Source organism: Lutra lutra, chromosome 6, assembly GCF_902655055.1.
Source record: "Lutra lutra chromosome 6, mLutLut1.2, whole genome shotgun sequence".
NCBI lineage: Eukaryota > Metazoa > Chordata > Mammalia > Carnivora > Mustelidae > Lutra > Lutra lutra.
In genome coordinates, this window is record NC_062283.1 from 152,613,844 (window position 1) to 152,630,973 (window position 17,130).

The 17,130-nt window shown below is 48.7% G+C and overlaps 1 protein-coding gene across 18 annotated transcripts in view; it reads left to right on the top strand.

The window, feature by feature from the left end:
* AFDN (afadin, adherens junction formation factor) overlaps window positions 1-17,130 on the top strand; it is a 133,916-nt gene that overhangs the window by 60,117 nt on the left and 56,669 nt on the right. For all 18 annotated transcript variants that reach the window (XM_047733893.1, XM_047733904.1, XM_047733895.1 and 15 more), the window contains exons 9-12: window positions 6,790-6,884; window positions 7,870-8,132; window positions 13,435-13,504; window positions 16,931-17,043. In XM_047733893.1, coding sequence (XP_047589849.1) covers window positions 6,790-6,884; window positions 7,870-8,132; window positions 13,435-13,504; window positions 16,931-17,043 — 541 coding nt within the window. The remainder of the gene's footprint in view (window positions 1-6,789; window positions 6,885-7,869; window positions 8,133-13,434; window positions 13,505-16,930; window positions 17,044-17,130) is intronic.

Below are 17,130 nucleotides of genomic sequence, written 5' to 3' on the forward strand. Positions count from 1 at the left end.
AGAGCTCTCTTAATTAAACTAAAGCTGTTCTAAGTTAGCCACAGGGTAGAGAAATACATTGACATTCGTGCAGAAGTGTTTCCCACACGTATCCCAATGTAGTGTGCAGATGTGACGTGTATATACGTACATGATATTTTATCATTCAGCTAAACGACATCGTTTTTCTTCATTTGGTTCAAATGGTAGTGTGTAATCTGTATTACGAAATGCTGTGAGGAACGCAGCATTGAGCTCTCCCTCCCAGAACTGCCTTTATTTGTTGTTTTTATTCTTTAAAGACATATTTATTAATTTTGGGAGGTGGTGAGGGGGAGGGCAGAGGGAGAGAATCCCAAAGGACTCCGGCTGAGCAGGGAGCCTGATGTGGGGCTCGATCCTAGGACCCTGAGATCAGGACCAGAACCAGAGTCATGAGTCACACGGTCAGCTGACTGAGCCACCCAGACGCCCCGGAACTGCTTTCAGATAAAGCTCAGTTAGGACAGAAAAAGCTGGAAGCCAGTATGTTTGTGTAGCTCATCTGTGCTTGCTTGGACTGGGCCACGTTTTTCTCTTCCGGGATCCACGGGTGTTTGTGTCTGTGGACGAGCTTGGAGCCGATGCGTAGAAGAGGCGCCTGTGCCCCGCGGTGAGCGGCGCCAGCAGGGCGGGTCGGCGCGGCCCCGCGGTGCTGTGCTGCGCGCGCAGCCGGGTCCGGCCGAGGAGTGTTGCAGGCTGGCTGTCCGTGTTGCTGTCCCGTGATTCTCGGGCTGGAGAAGTCACTCACGTGCTCACTGTGCTTGGGTGGCCCGTGCGGTCCTGCCGCGCGCTGCGGCCTGCGGAGCTGGGGCCGTTTGGGCCGGCGGCGGCGGAGGCCCCGCTGCTGTGCCGCAGCCGACAGGTGCTCGGGGTCCGCGGGCGTTGGGTCTGCTGTTTAAAATTTTGCGTTACATGCTAGAAGCTAATGATTGTTTTCTCCAAGTTTTTTGAGGATTTAGGAATATTAGAACTGCTGAGTAGCCGCTGCGCGTGGCAGTTTTCAGCTGAGTAGCAGGAAGGTGGTCGGCCGGCTCGCAGACTTAGGGTGAGAGTCCGTCCTCCGTCTCTCCGACAAGTACTGGTCTGTCCTTAGGTGTCAGACCCTCCCCGTCGCGGGCCTTCGGGGTGGGGCAGCGACGGAACAGATGAAGCCCGCCGGCCTGGGCAACTTCCATTCTAGTGGAAACTGCCGTTTTGACAGTTTAGTTCATGTTTTTTATTCCCAGCTAAAAACACATATAGACACTTTTGTAGGCGCGGAAGGACGACAGGCCATAGATAAAAATGAATTCTCGAGTACTTGTACCAGATACCGGGTTAATGCTCCTAACACGCTTCTCCCTTCGCGGCGCTCTGCTGCTTTACTGAGCCTTCGCCGCGCGGCTGCTTCAGGGAGAGCGGGGAGCGCCGGCCTTCACGCCCCCATAGCAAGATCCCGCGGGGACGCCCGCAGCCTGGCTCCCTTCCGAGGGCTTGGGGCCTCTGCCCACGGCCCTGCCGGTCCTTCCACAGGGGCCTGTCCTGCACCTCTGCACCCACTGGCTGCAGGGGGAGCACTTAGTGGCGGGCCTGGAGCCTGGGCGCGGTCTTGGTCAGAGCGGGCACGTCATGCTCACGTGGCCGTGCTGTGTTTGCCCGTTTCCATCGGTATCAGTTGAGCACAGTCAGCCTGCTGGATGACACCGGCTGCCTTGCCCACTCGCAAGCAGATGTTGATCTGTCCCGGACGGATATGTGCTGTCCTTCCGCGGGACATACCACCAGCCAAGCAAGCACTCAGGGTCGGGCCAAGGTGCAGGAGTGGTGGGCAGGAGGTTTTTGAGATGTGGGTGTGTCTTTTGGAGAAATGGGGATCAACAGTCATTTAATTCTTCGGTTTGGAATTGAATGTGTTCTTTTAACAGAAGGCATTAGCCGAGTGGGGTGGTCGTCTTCTAGATGATGAACTAACTTTGCTCTCCGGCTGCCCAGTGACTCACCTTTTGTATTGGTGTTTTCCTTAACAGTGTGCACTGGTTTCTAACACACACCCTCCTGGAGTGCTGTTGTCTTGTCCCCGCAGCTCCGAAAGCTGTGGTGAAACGTGCTTTTTCATCCTTTGAAAGGTGTCCCACTGCAGCTCACCCTCTCCTGTCTCTCTCCTCCTTCCCTCTCCCACGTGTTCTGCATGGCCTCTGTCCTGCCGATGCTGCCTTCACCTGGGTCCCGTGCATGTGTTTCTAATCCCAGGGAGAAGGAATCACTTTGCCTGCTACAACTATCACACTTACGAAGGTAATGCTATGCTTCATACTACTTTTTTAACTAGAGCACTAACAACCTTTGGGCAAGATAACGTTACTGGCCAAACATTTTATGTATTGGTTTCTTAATTGATACAAATAACTTTGTTCTGAGAAATGGAACGTGCCGTCACTTTGGTGGTGTCTAGTTCCACGCGCCGCATTCGATTCATTTTACAGAAAAGCTGGTTTTACAGAAATGTGCAGTTCCTCTATTCAGGCGAAGTCTAGAGTGAGAAATTGGACAGGCTGTGTTCCTGTCCTTCCCCTCCTCCCCACCAAAAAAGGTTAAGAAGAGGGGAGGAGCTGGGGGAGGATGGGGTTGGTGGGGGAAGAGTGAGGATGGTGGGTAAGACTGACCCCAGGACCCAGAGCTGTGCAGGAGGGGCTCTGCGGTCACACACCGGGCTGTAGTGCTGATGGGGAAGAGGTGTCCCCACCAGTCGCGTGTGTCTAACAGCATTTGGGAAGCTGAGAGGAAGACTCAGCCATATGCTTGCCCTTTACTCATACTTACATCTTCCTGTAGGGAACTAGCGTGTCACGTTATGACCAGGTTTTAGGGGGTCCTTGGGCTTCTCCTTGTTTCCTGGTTGAAATTCGTTTCTTTTTATTAGCAAACATGTACTTTCTTACGTAGAACACGTTTTTCAGATTTGTGTATCTCTGTCTTCATCATATTCTGTAGTACAGCTAATTTTTGGTTTTATGGAAATACTTTTTTGTCTGTTTTTGTCTTTTAAGTGTGACATTCTTACATGTTGAATGTGGCAGATGCCTCCCCGTGCTGTGTAACGTTTACCCCCCATTTAGCAGCTTGTATTTGTTCGTTGGACTGTCTCCAAACTGACAGTACAGACAGTCGTTGGATATTAACTGAACTTGCAGTTTTGGATTTTGTTCTTTTTAAACAAATATATAAATAAGTGATATTTATCACCTATTTTAATACTTCTATATGCATAGACTCTAAGACCTCTTTTTATTTCATTTAATTCCTGAAAAGGACTGTTTAACCTTCTCATGTTTTTGTTATTTGTACTGTAAAGGAAGGGAAACCAGAGAGAAAATGGCATTTCCTTTTTTACGTGGTGTGTATAAAAAATGCTTAGAATAAACTCATCAGAACTTTGACCAAAGTGCTTCTAGTTCTCCATTTGTGTCTGAGCGGAGTGGGTGTGTTTTCTCAGTGGCCTCAGTGCTCGCTCTCGGCCGTGTGCTTCAGGAAGCCTCACGAACTTGATCGCTGGTTTAACTGTTCATTCACTAAAATGTGAGCTCTGCGGGGATGTGAATGTGTGTTCAGCTTCTTCCCATGCTTGGGACTTGGAACCCCCGATCAGCGCTCCTTCAGTGGACAAGTCCCTCGCCCTCCCCTCAGCGGCGCGGCCAAAATCGCACCCAGCGCCACGCACTCATGGCGCCCGGTGGTCCCCGGGGAACCGGCAAAGGCCTGAGCAGAGCTGGAGGCAGAGAACTGTTGTCAGAACAAAGGTGCTCTTTAAAAAATGTCCTTATGCTGTGTCCATAATGGTCCATTTCCTGTTAATATTTAGAATACTAAAGAAAATTTCCGGTTATATCTCAAATTTAAAAAAAAAAAAAAGAGCAAAAGCAGAAAAACAAGATTCGGCCAATGTGAGTAGTTACTTAGGGACGCCCGGATGGTCAGTAATGTTCAGGGCGTTCAGAGACACGACAGGTTTACATAGAAAACTGGTGTTTGTGTCAGTGGGTCCCACCGATTGCCCATTGACTCTATGACACGTGTTTCACTGGTGTTCTAATCCCGGTGCAGAAAAAAAAAAAAAAGAGGGAAGAAAAATGCGTGTATTGAGTTGCTTAATGGTGTATGCATAAAACAGATTTTAAAGATTTGCTTCTGGGTGCGGAGTTAAGGCAGGAAAGGAAGGGTGCCTCTCACTGTATACTTCTGTGCCTTTTAAATTTCAAACCACATGAATATTTCATGTATTTTTAATTCGACATTGTGACGCAAAGAAAAAGCCTGAAAACCCTCTGGTAGAAGCGCTGTTGACTGTGGGAGGGCTGCTTCGGTTCGTCATCTGTAGGGACGAAAGGTGCTAGGGGCTCTTGTTCAGTTGAGGAAGGGAAGAGAACACAAGGTATTGTTTTAGGCCACACTATTCTGTGTTCACTAATGCCCATGAGATGGTCCTCGTACTCTTACGAAGGAGAAGGGAGTGAGATTGTCCAAAAAGAAAGATGTTAGTTGTTTGTTACCTGCCTGCATCTCCCCGACTCAAACAGCATTGTGTCTAGTAAAATTCCATGGCCAGAATCTATCCGTAAGGGCTTTACCTGTGTTTTCTGTTGCTGTGACGTCTAAGAAAAGTGGGACTGGGAAAGCAGCTTGCCTCTCCCCATGGGTGGGGAGGTTTCCGGTGTAGTGCTGTGGTGAAAAAGGAAGCATTGGAGGGGAAATCTGTCCCCCCCCCCCCTTTTTCTTTACACTTGCAAATCTGTTAACGTAGAAAATACATGCTATCCATTTATTAGTCACCTTTCAGAAGCACTCAGAATTAAGAATATTAATGTGAATTTTTTCTTTCACCCCTAAACACGTATTTTTCATACTCTTGTATTTTTAACTTTGTTTTGAAATCATCGTTCTTCATCATTTATTTGCCTCTTTTGCTTTCTTTGTAATTTATGTAATTTCTGTGCAACCACATTGCTTTATTTTATTCATTTTTAGCTACTAATCATTCATTGTTAATAAATTAAATCTTTGTTGAATATATACTGTGGACCAGACGCTGTACTGAGCGCCAGGATCAAGAGATTTTCTTTTAAATCTAGCCGTCAAGGATGGGGTGGGGCGGGGGGCCAGGAAACGGAGTAACCGTGGACTAGGTCAGCGGTAGGAAGACACGGTAGCCGTGGTGCTGAGGAGGATGGAAGAACACTTCCCGGGCGGGCGGTAGTTCCTGGGCCCGCCTGTGCTGTCAGAGCTGCAAAGTAGTGGGCCCTGCTCGGGGGCTCAGACTCAGCAGCCCTGGAGGGCACCGCTCACCTCGGGGAAAGGCCCAGGTGGCGCCGATGCCTCGCTCGGGTTCAGGACGTGGAGTTGGAGTTGAAAGTAGAACTGTCTAGAGATAAGGCTTCCTTTGCCGGCGCACGCAGTGGGGCTGTCGGAGCTGTGAAGCGTAGGTGGTGTCCGCTTTCTCCTGGCTCTCACAGACGGCTTCCCGTCACGCAGATGTGACAGGTTTCGGAAATATATCAGAAGCGAGAAATGTTGTGATTGGAATGTTATTTTGTGTGCTCTAAATTAGCAGCAGTTGTAACAGATTTTTGTATTCACCGTGTGCTTTGTCTGAGAGCTCAGACCACAGCACAGCTAAGAGACTGTCGCGGTCTGAACCCTCGTACACTCCGGGTGCTTACCTTCTGCAGCCCTCACAGCTTAATTCCTAGTCCCAGCGACCAGAGAGTGCAACTGGCAACTTAATAAGTGAATCAGCAAGTTATTAAGGCATTAAAGTAGGTCAGAGAGACTCTACGGGGCCCTTTTAGGACTTTGCATACCCACGCTAGGTTGGCTTTCACAGCTGGGAGATGGTGTCATGATTCATTAGTTCCGTGAGGCATGTTTCCTTGTATGTTAACATCTCTGAAATCAGAATAAATCTTTGACTGACCTCTTGTATGAGGTTGAACATAGTAGGTGAGAAGGGAAGGAGCATTTGGGTATAAGGAGTGGATGTCTTGGCACTGGTTCTTCTTCCTTCTCTCCACGCCATCCCCATCATAGAGATTCATGCACAGGGCAGTGGAAATGTCAGTAGTTTACAGAGGTATAAAATGACAAAACCCGAAAAACCCAGTGTCCCTTTCTGTCTACCCTCCACCCCACACACATTCCACTCTGCAAAGCTAAGCACTTTCACTGTAGTTCTTATTGGGACTTACTGTCAGGAATGGGCGTTGGGATCACTTGGGGGAATCTTCAGTGGGTATGTGTGCAGGCCTCATCCCCAGAGACTGGGGTCCAAGAACTGGGTGACCTGTGAGGCTGTACACTGAAAATGTCCATCAGTCCCTACGGCGCCCTGGGCTCTACAGGTGGACGTTTGCTGGGAGAGCAGCCTACTCTGAGGGGAAGGGCCATGTGTCTGCCTCATAGAATTGCTCTTCAGAATCATTCACAAAAGTCCAGGGCTGCGTGGTGCAGAAGTTTCTTTTATGTGATAAGAAAATGTTGCTTATAGATGATGATGTTAGCAACTTAAATGAGATTAAACAGAAGCTAATGTATCGATGTCTTAATTTAAATTTTCTGTATCCAGTTAGGTATGTTGCATGATTAAAATTTGGAGAGTTCTTTGAAATGAAACCCTGAGAACTGAGAACCATTAGTCGTTTTTAAGATGACCTTTCGTTCACTTGCTTTGTTGGCTTGCTTCAAATACCATGACAAGAACATCAGACTTGGCAAATGAAGCTTTTTCTTCTCCCGCAGATGGCTCGGACTCCAGAGATAAACCCAAGCTTTACCGCCTTCAGCTGAGTGTCACCGAGGTTGGGACGGAAAAGTTCGACGAGGACTCCATCCAGGTGCATGGGCGCGGCTCGAGCGCCTGGGGCAGCTCTTCCATTTGGGTGGGAAGGGGGAGGGGGCCCACGGTTAAGGCCTGCCACATGGTAGCAGTGCATGGACGGACAGACTGGAAAGACTTCATGTTCTAATAGAAGGAACGGCGCACTCTGGCTCACTTCCTTTGCTTCAGCATGAACAGAGCGACTGAAATTATGTTCACTCTCCACCTCTGGAAACTTGATCTGGTCATGGTGGTGATGACTTCATGGGTCTTTTTCAGGATTAGGGGAGATAGCCTGCCCCTCGGTCTGATGCCCGTAGCCATGGGCGTTGCCTGAACTGTAGGTGCGATGTTAGCTAGGTGGGGTTTTCAGGGACTTAGTGAAACTGCGTAGTGTGTTCTTTAAATGGAGGCCAGTGTTCCTTACCCGATTGAACTCAGCTGAGCTCCGGCAGCCTGCCCTTCCCCCGTGCGGTCTGTTTCCCAGTCGCAGATGGTGGGTCAGGTTAGTTAGTGTCCTTTGCAATTCTCATGTCCCTTCCTTCAGCCCAGCAGTAAAACAGGTAAATAAAGTGTGTAATCCTAATGCCCTGCACAGATTTATTCTTACTTAGCTAGCATATGTTTAAGATGACCACGCACTTCTCAGTTCAGATTTACGGTGTGTGTCAAAGCAAGCTGCTCCGTGCTAAACATAATGTGTTCTATTACTTTGACGTTATTTTGACAGTGTTTACTTATTTTTGTACTGTGGGGAGGAATACACTTAAAAAGCACCAGAAATCTAGTTTACTTTGTATTCATAAAAGAGGAACTCATGGCTTTAAAATGCTGGGGTTTTGGTTTTTGTTTTTATGGGGCTGGAACTCATAACCTTGAGATCAAGACCTGAGCTGAGATCGAGTCAGCCGCTTAACCAACTGAGCCACCCAGGCGCCCCAGAAATTCTGTTTTTAAATACCATGTCCTTTATGATGAATGTTCCTTTGCTTTTATTTTAGCTCTTTGGATCAGGAATTCAGCCCCATCACTGTGACCTCACAAACATGGATGGAGTGGTCACTGTCACGCCAAGAAGCATGGACGCTGAGACTTACGTGGAAGGACAGCGCATCTCAGAGACAACCATGCTGCAGAGTGGGATGAAAGTGCAGTTTGGGGCCTCACATGTGTTCAAGTTCGTGGACCCCAGCCAGGACCACGCTCTGGCAAAGAGATCTGCGGATGGGGCCCTGACGGCCAAGGCTCCCAGACAAAAGCCTGGGTAACTGCTCTCCATCAGCTCTCAGAGTTTAGAGTGGCTTGGTTTATGTGTCAGAGAATCTGAATCAGGCACACATTACAGGCCGTTCCAGTTTTAAAATCAAAGTGTGGTTGGTTCTTGTTGATCTGGGTTGGTTGCGGAGGAAAGAAGAAAGGGATCCTGACTTTATTGTAAAATGGGAAGTTGTGGCTGGTTCTTAATAGTTTTAAATTTTGTTTTTTTAGCCAGTAGTTTATTCTTTTAGGGAGCACTGTGGTATTTTATGTAATCATCCCCATATCACCAATTTTTGTGGAGGTGTCTTTTTCTGATTGTGGTAAGGCCACACTGCGCGAAGTCTTCACAGGAGGAAGAGTATCTTACTCCCCCTAGTGCCTGTCCGAGGACGTGCACTGTGGCCGTCACCGAAAACCACAGTCCTCGCTGGCCGTCTAATCAAACTTCATGCCGGGGAAAGGGAGTAAAACTTCGTTTCGGTAGTGGTAATTTTTTAAAAGAATGCGCAGTTTGGCCCCCTTGCCCGTCCTGCAGGCTGCCAGGGCACGGTCCCCACGCACGATGCTGAGTACAGCCGCGGTCTTTGCTGATGGGCGCAGCGCTGTGCCCCGGCCGCACCGTGTGCACGCAGTCTCCCCGCAGCTGCCTGCACCGCTCTCTGTCTGTGACGGACCTTTGCTCAACCTCCCAGAGCTCGTGCTCTGGGGCAGGTGGGAATTTGTAGTCTCTTCGTGCTGCTGGTCTTTCGCCAGTCTCCCAGCGCTGTGAACTCTACTGCAGTCGTTCCCGGGGTCATTAGTTCGTTCTGTGGCCATCTCACATCCTGCCCAGGAGGAGGATGAAAGGCGGCTCGTACAAGTAAGACTTAAGGTCTTGCTCCAAGATAACACTTTGTTGATCATCACACATGTTCCCCTAGGCACACGGGACATGGGAAATGTCCTCGGCTGCTTGAGACCTCCTGTTCCCAGCTGCTCACCTCTGGCTCCGCATTTCCACCAAGGACCAGCCCCTCGGTTCCCAAGGAAAACGGGTGTGGGCCTTGACTTCCCCAGGAAGCCCATTTCTGTCTGACTAGTCCTCCAGCTTTGAACAGAATGTGTTTCTAAACTCATCCTTCCGTTTCGTGTCTGGGAGGACCTGTCGTTTCTCTTCCTTTTTAAATTGTATTTACTTAGGAGCCATGTCCGCATTTCTTGGCCCTCCTCGTGACCTCTGCGTGGCCGCTTTGCTTCACCCGACAGTCCTGTTCAGGTGGTTTCCATCCTGACCTTCCATGCTTCAGGCCTGCGTCTTTTAGCACGAGGTGGTGACAGGCCAGGGTACGCCTGAGAATCTTACTTGCCACTTACCTGTAGGGTGTTTAGCTGAAGAAGTCATCGTGTGGCATGACTTCTGGCCGCTTGCACGTGATTTCTCAGGAGTCCTGTGGTTTTCCCAGTCGTGCTTCATGCCTGAGTGCCGGATGATCCTTACTTTGGGGGTAGGGGTTGCTGCTGAAGTGACGCAACTGCATCTGTCCCATCACTGCAGCTCGGGAGTTCTGCTCAGCAGGGTTGTCTGGTTTTCTGCATGCGAGGTCCCTCCCCAGCTGTTTTGCCGTTGTGGCTCCTGCTTTGGAGGCCCACCGGTGTCTGTTCTCATCTTGTGTCTGGCCAAAAGCAGAATCATACTAAGAACATGGCTTTGGTTTTTTTGATGGAAATACAATGTGAAACTTCTTGTGTATTCTTACATTTTTTCCTCACAGATCTGGTGGAAACTGCTTAGTGGCAAAATATGCCAGTACTTACACGTCCATCCATAAACCAGAACTTTCACTTTTTTTATAAACACTAATTTTGTCCCACTGTCAAGCTATTGTACAGATGTCTAGGTAGACAACCCATGGGTTTTTTTCCACAGGCATGTACCTGTGTTTTGTTATTGATGTATAATGACGTGTCAGGTTCAGGTGCAAAGCGTAATGACCAGCATGTGTGTGTGTTGCTGAGTGGTCACCACAGCAAGTCCAGTTGCCATCATCACCCACCGGCCATGGGTACTACTTTCTTGTGATGAGAACTTGCAACATTAGCTCTCTTAGCAACTTACTAGGACTTTTTTTCTTTTTTTTTTTTTTTAAGATTTTTTAAAAATTTATTTGACACAGAGGGAGAGATCACAAGTAGGCAGAGAGGCAGGCAGAGAGAGGAGGAAGCAGGCTCCCCGCTGAGCAGAGAGCCCGATGCGGGGCTCGATCCCAGGACTCGGAGATGATGACCTGAGCCGAAGGCAGAGGCTCTAAGCCACTGAGCCCCCCAGGCGCCCCCGGCTAAGACTTCTGATACTGTGTTGAATGAACAGAGTGATGATGTGGCGAGAGTGGGCATCCTTGTCTTGCTCCTCATCTTAGAGGAAAAGCCCTCAGCTCTTGATCACTGAGGATGATGAGTCTGTGGCCATGTCATGTATGGCCTTTACTGTGTGGAGGTACATTCCCTCTATACCCACTTTGTTGAGAGTTCTCAGTGTAAATGGATATCAGATTTTGTCAAATGCTTTCTCTGCATCTGTTGAGTTGCTCATGTGGTCTTTATCCTTTATTTTGGTAATATGGTGGAACTCACTGACCGATGTGTGGATGTTGAACCCTCCTTGTTTGCATCCCTGGAATAAATCCTCCTTGATCTTGGCGTGTGATCCCTTTCATGTCATGTTGAACTCAGCTTGCTAGTATTTTGTTGAAGATTTCTGCAACTCTGTTCATCAGTGATACTGGCCTGTAATTCTCTTTTCTTGTGCCTTGTCTGGTTTTGGTGTCAGGGTAATGCTGGTCTCGTAAAATTAGTTTGAAAGAGGTCCCTCCTCTTCTCATTCTTGGAGAGTTTGAGCAGGATTGGTGTTCATTCTTTGAGCATTTGGTGGAATCCTCCAGTAAAGCCGTCTGGTCCTGGACTTTGGTTTGTTGGGTGGTTTTCGATGAACGATTCGATCTCCTCGCTAGTACTCTGTCTGTTCAGATTCTCTATCTCATCACGATTCAGTCTTGGTAGTTTGTGTGTTTCTAGGGCTTCATCCGTTTTTCCTAGGTTGTCCGGTTTGTTGGCGTATAGTTGTTTCTAATGGACTGTTAACGTTGTTTCTGGGTACCAGTTATAAAGTCTTCTCTTTTAATTTCTGATTTTATTTCCTTCCCTCTAGTAATTTTGGGCTTTGTTCTTTGTTTCTAGTTCCTTAAGGGATACATGATGCATGTGTTCTTAATTGCAGACTTTAGGGTCTGTGTCCTGAAAGCCTTAGTGGAAGGTGGACTAGCAAGGTAGCACAATTGGATGTTCACGGTCAGGCTGGGCCCTCTGTTGGTGCGTTCAGTGCACTCATTAACCTCTCTGTGTGCGCATTCGTGGAGTACCTGTGTCACATGTCAGTGTATCCGTGTGCTCTGGGCTGAGGAGGCTGAGACATGGTTCCTACCCTCTGTGGTGATACTTAGATAATGTCATTAAAGTCATGAATAAAGTCTCTTTCTAATCATTTATGAATCCAAAGTGTAGTACAAATGGGTCCATGTGAAACTTTAAAGTCCTATTAGCTTTGGATGAAGAAATAAAGAGCTTTGCATGGTGTTGAGTAAGTTTGTTATGTTAGGATGAGAATTACAAGTGGGGTCAAGAAGGCTTGGCCTGTGTTTCTATATGTGGATAGCATGAATTTAGGGATAGGTATGGTGTATATGTAGCCTTTGATAGATGACGGAGATGAACTATCATACCTCTGCTTTCATTATCACAGGCAAAATAACTTGAGTTTCCCAGTCAAACCATTAGAAACTAGAAAAACAGTTTCTATGTTCTGTGAATATCTTGGTGACAGAGGGTAGGTGACAGAGTATTTAGCTTCGAGTACAAGCTTTTACTTCTCCAGTTTCTATTTTGAAGTGTGATCATTGTTTGGTGTTACAAGATGATCTTATTTTCATAGTGATAAGGAAGAGGAGGAAGTTGTACCTGGTTTTCTAATTTGAAGAATTGTTTTGAACTTCTGCATCACTTGGGGTTTCATTTTGTAGATTGGGGTTAAATACAAGTTTAAAGCTACCACGGAGCTATGACACTACATGGTTGTCTCTCAGGTAGCAGAAGAGATTGTGGTTCTTTTTGATTACCTGGGGCAGGAGCCCAGGAGATTGAAGCACTAACCCATCCTGTTGGTTTCCAGGTGTTCTTAGGGCTCTTTTTTCCCCCTTTTCTGGGGCCTTTGTCTTGGGCTGGAATTAATGGATTGTATTTATCCTTATTTGTGCCAAAGAACCATAGCCTGCCTCGGGTTATTGACTCTTTAAAATGAGATTTTGTTTGCTCTGAACTTTTCATAATGATGATTTTAAAAATTTGGTCTTTTTAGATATTTTTTAAAATTGTTTAAAATAGAATAACTCTTGATCTGATTACTAACATTACACAGAAGTTCTCCATTTCTTTATTTTAGCCTCAGTACTGGTATCCATGAGCTTTTAAAAAGTCATCAGATTGATTTCTGGAGGATGGCAGCTTCCCACCTTGCCTTATCCTCCTGTGAACACAGTTATCCCCCTGTGTCAGCACATGGGCTCATGGCGCTGGAGACCTCTGCATTCGTTTATGTGCTGTGACGTGATGAAACAGCTTGCTTTTTTCCTTTGTGGTTCTTTCCAATTTATTGTTATTAAAATATAGTCTTAAAAAATAAGATTCTGGGGTGCCTGGGTGGCTCAGCGGGTTAAAGCCTCTGCCTTCAGCTCAGGTCATGATCCCAGGGTCCTGGGATCGAGCCCCGCATCGGGCTCTCTGCTCCGTGGGGAGCCTGCTTCCTCCTCTCTCTCTGCCTGCCTCTCTGCCTGCTTGTGATCTCTGTCTGTCAAATAAATAAATAAAATTAAAAAAAAAAAAAGATCCTGAGAGTATCCAGTGTGTAGCAGTAAGAAAAGTTCATAAAGTTTTTTGTTTTTTAAAGATTTTATTTATTGGGGGGAGAGAGAGAGTGTGTCACAGTGGGAAGCAGGCTCTCCCCTGAGCAGGGAGCCTATGTGGGGCTTGGTCGCCTGGAATCATAACCTGAGCCAAAGGCGAACGCTTAACCAGCTAAACCACCGAGGAACCCGGAAAAGTTCAAAGAATCGTAACAGCTTTTTTTGTCTCTAACTTTTATATGCTGAAAATCGATTGATTTCTTGAAGCTCTTTAAATTGGGATGTTTACCCGTTCCTTTTGTATTACTGAGAAAAAGGTGGTCTTATCGTTTGAGGGCCACTAATTGTGCGCATCTCTTTTTCTTACCCTGAAAGAGTTGTTCAAGAGGCGACTTTGGATTTAGGAGGAGATGTTCACAGCGGAACAGCGCTGCCAGCAAGCCAGGTAGGCGACTTCCACGACCTGCCGGCACTGTGCGTAGCATTGTAGGACACCGGGGATGGGTTACTGGTAACACGCTGGTGGGGCGATTGTGAAGACAGAGAAGACCACACAGTGCTCTCTAGCAGGCTGGTGCTAATCTGTCGTGCTGTCTTGTTGTGACACGTGACAGGCCTGAGGCCGCACACCATGCTTTCTCCTCTCAGCAGGCATCCTAGGCTCAGCCTCTGTCCCAGCAGCCCTCCTCCGCCCGGTGTTCCCCGCCCGGCGATCTCTGAAGATAAGGACCACCGTGCTCTCATCCGCCTGCCACCTTTTCTCTGCAGGCACTTCGCTTCCACAGTTCCCCTCATCTCGCATGATCAGGGAATTTGTCCTCATTTTGGTTCACTATCGCTCAGCAACAGACCACCGCAAAACGTAGTGAACCAAACAGAACAGCCCCCGCTGTCTTTACAGCAGTTGTGCGGTGAGGTTTGGACTCTCGGGGGCTGCTCGTGGGCTGGCTGCTGGGCTGGCTGGGCCTCCCTGTGTCCCTGTCTTTTCAGGTGCTCTCCGCGGGAGCAGCCAGATGTTTTGGTGCTTCACAGCATCCCGAAGTGATGGGCCTTCTTAGGCTCGGGCCAGAGCTGGGGCCCAGCTTTGCTTCCCTGACCTTCCATTGGTTAAAGCCAAACACAGGCTTAGTGATGGTTCGGGAAAGGGGCTGCTCCCGGTGCGGCTGGCCGAGGCCATGTTCACGGTGCCCGGTCTGCTGTGTGTTTCCCTCCGTTGGCCTGAGCCAGGTCGGCACCACGTGCTTGGGACACTTTGTTATTTCAGCCTTGGGGTGTCGCCGTCCCGATTTCTCCCACCTCGGTGCTCAGTCCTCCTGGGTCTCCTCTGTTGGTGTCTTCTCCACGTCTTCCTCCACTTGACTCCTCACGCCGGTTGCAGACATAGGGCCCCTTCTCTCCCATGTGTCCATGTTCACTGGGTGATCTCACGCAGTCAGGGAGTTAAGTACATCTAGACATTAATTACTCTGAACTGTCTTTGGCCCTGACCTGTGCAGACTCCAAAGGCTTGCCTGCGACAGCTGTCATGTTGTCTAAGACGTGTATCAAGTCTAACACGGCGAAAACAGAACTAGCTTTTCTTTGTTTCCCTGCTCCTTCGCCGTCTCAGTAAACGATCTGCTCACCCAAGGAGTCGTCCCCACAGAAGTCCGGCACTGGTTATCCCGGGTTCCTTCCCTTCCCTCAGCCTCCACTTTCAGTCGTTGGCAAGCTCCGTTTGCTCTTCCTCTGGAACAGTCCACAAGTGCCTGTCTCTGTCTGTCACCCCCGTGGGCGGTCGGGCGGAGGCTCCAGGTGTCACACGGCAGGGAGTCTGCGTGGCTTCTGACCTTTCCTCTGCTGCCCTGGCCTGTCAGTCTTCTCCAAGGACCAGGCTGCTGTGGTGAAAACGGGAACTCAACCCTGTGACTGCCCTGCTTTCACAGCCGCTCGCCCCCACACACCCCTCACTCTTGCCTCTGGCTCGCACAGCTCCTTTTGACCCAGCCACACGCCTCTTCCCCGTCTGAAGCCTCGGGCGTGTTGCTCGGCCTACAGGATTTCTTCCCACAGCTTCTCACGCGGCTGGCCCCTCCTGGTGCGACCTCCACTTACACGTCACATCCGCAAGTGTCCGGGCGCAATCGCCCCTTACTTTAATGCCTGCGCGGCCGTCGGATCCTTGGCGCGGGTGGCCACGGTGCAGCGCGAGCTCGGCGCAGGCAGGGTCTCACTGGGCGGGCTCGCCGCTGTGCTGCTCGTGCTCTGGGAGCGCGCCGGGCACCGGGGTCCGCAGCGCAGAGCTGCACAGCGACGGTCTGAGCAGGTGCTCTGGGAACCAGATGGGACTGTCCTCAGACACAGCTGTTTCTAAGGGGCGCCTGGGTGGCTCAGTCGATTGGGCGTAGGAGTCTGATTTCACCTCAGGGCTCTGCGCTCCACAGGGTGTGGGCTTGACGATCCTCTCTCCCCCTGCCCCTCCCCGCGTGCCTGAGCACGCGCTCTCTTGCTCTCATGCTCTCTCTTTAAATAAATCAGATCTTTTAAAGAAAAGTTTAGTTTCTTTTAAAAGTGTATAGTTAAAACAGAAAACTTGGTCAGTTAAGAAAAAGTAGACAAATTCATTCACAATTTATAGTTGGCTATTGGTAACACTTTGACAGATCCTTTTCTGAGCTCTTTGTGTCACCGGTGCTCGTTTATACACTTGCAAACGATCAGGTATCCACGCGCACACACAAACCTTTCTGTCCTGTGGCCTTTGGCTCTGATTTCATAAGCTTTTTATTTGAAAATGGGCTAAATTTATTTTGTAATGTGTTAGCTTATAAACATACCCTAACTTCTCTATTGCCTTTTCACTTATTTCAGCGGTAATCTGACCTGGTGTTCTTCTGTCTGTGAATGCATTTTGTGGAAGTAGCCACTGTGTGTGAATGTGTATATTTACAAGCCTGGTTGTCGGGACTCCCGGTCCTGGTGAACACATTTTATACGGTGTGATCAAGGGTTAGTTCCATGAACTTTGGTAGATAAACAACAAAATGTTACACAACCATTATAGTTCTGTAACATAAAAATATTGTTAGATGTTTACAATGTATGAGAAAGTATTTTTTACAAAGCAGGTTATGACCTCATTTATGAAAAATAAAAATCGTAAAGAACCGTAAAGATAAATACAGCCCAGTGTAACTCTCTGGTTGGTAAGACAAGAATGATTTCTGTTATCAAGCTCAATTTCTATAATCAAATATGAGAAATTTGACACAAAATTTTTGCTACAGTGAATTTTTTTGTATAATCTTGCTCTGTTTTCTTACTCATATAGGTTGCTTATCTGTTTTGTCTGCCATGGGTTAGTTAGCAATGTGCCCTGCGTGGAGGAGTTTAAATGTACGGCTCTAGGCTGCTGGAGATGGGCTTTTGCTTCTGTGCTCAGTTTGTCTTTGGACGTTGAGCTATGATGATTTTCAAACACTTTCTAAACAAGTAAAACAAAGACCCTGACTTTACGTTGTGTGTGTTCTCTCCGCTCCCTCCTTCCTTAAGAGAACGTTTTGGAGGAGTTGCTGCGGTTCTGCACTGTTAGAGGAGCCCTTGCGCACGCGTAGCGCCCTTCCTGACTGTGTTTCAAGCCCACGTCTAGCTCTCGGAAAAGGAAAGGGGCTGCGAGCTTTACTGCTCTTTCAGTGCCCGTGTGTTTCGGGGCATGAGTGCGCACTGGTGTCCTCAGAGGCGCTGCGCCTTCTCGTCTCTGCCCCTGCCCTGCATCCCTCTCCCGCGTTCCCCTGCCTGGCAGCTTGGCATCAGACCTTCACTGGCAGCGGTCCGCGTACGCCCGGGTGGTCCGTGTGGTGTTCTTAAGTGCTCTGTGTCTCCCCCGGCCTAGAGCGCCACGAGGCTGGACGGCGACCGGGCAGTGCCTGCCTCCGGCTCGGCGGAGCGCGGGATGGTGAAGCCGATGATCAGAGTGGAGCAGCAGGACCGCCGGCAAGAGAGCAGGTAGGAAGCCGCTCAGCTTCCGCAGGGAGGACGTGAAAGTGTCCCGGAAAGCGCTTGGGGGAGAGATGCCTGAACCGACGGAGGTTT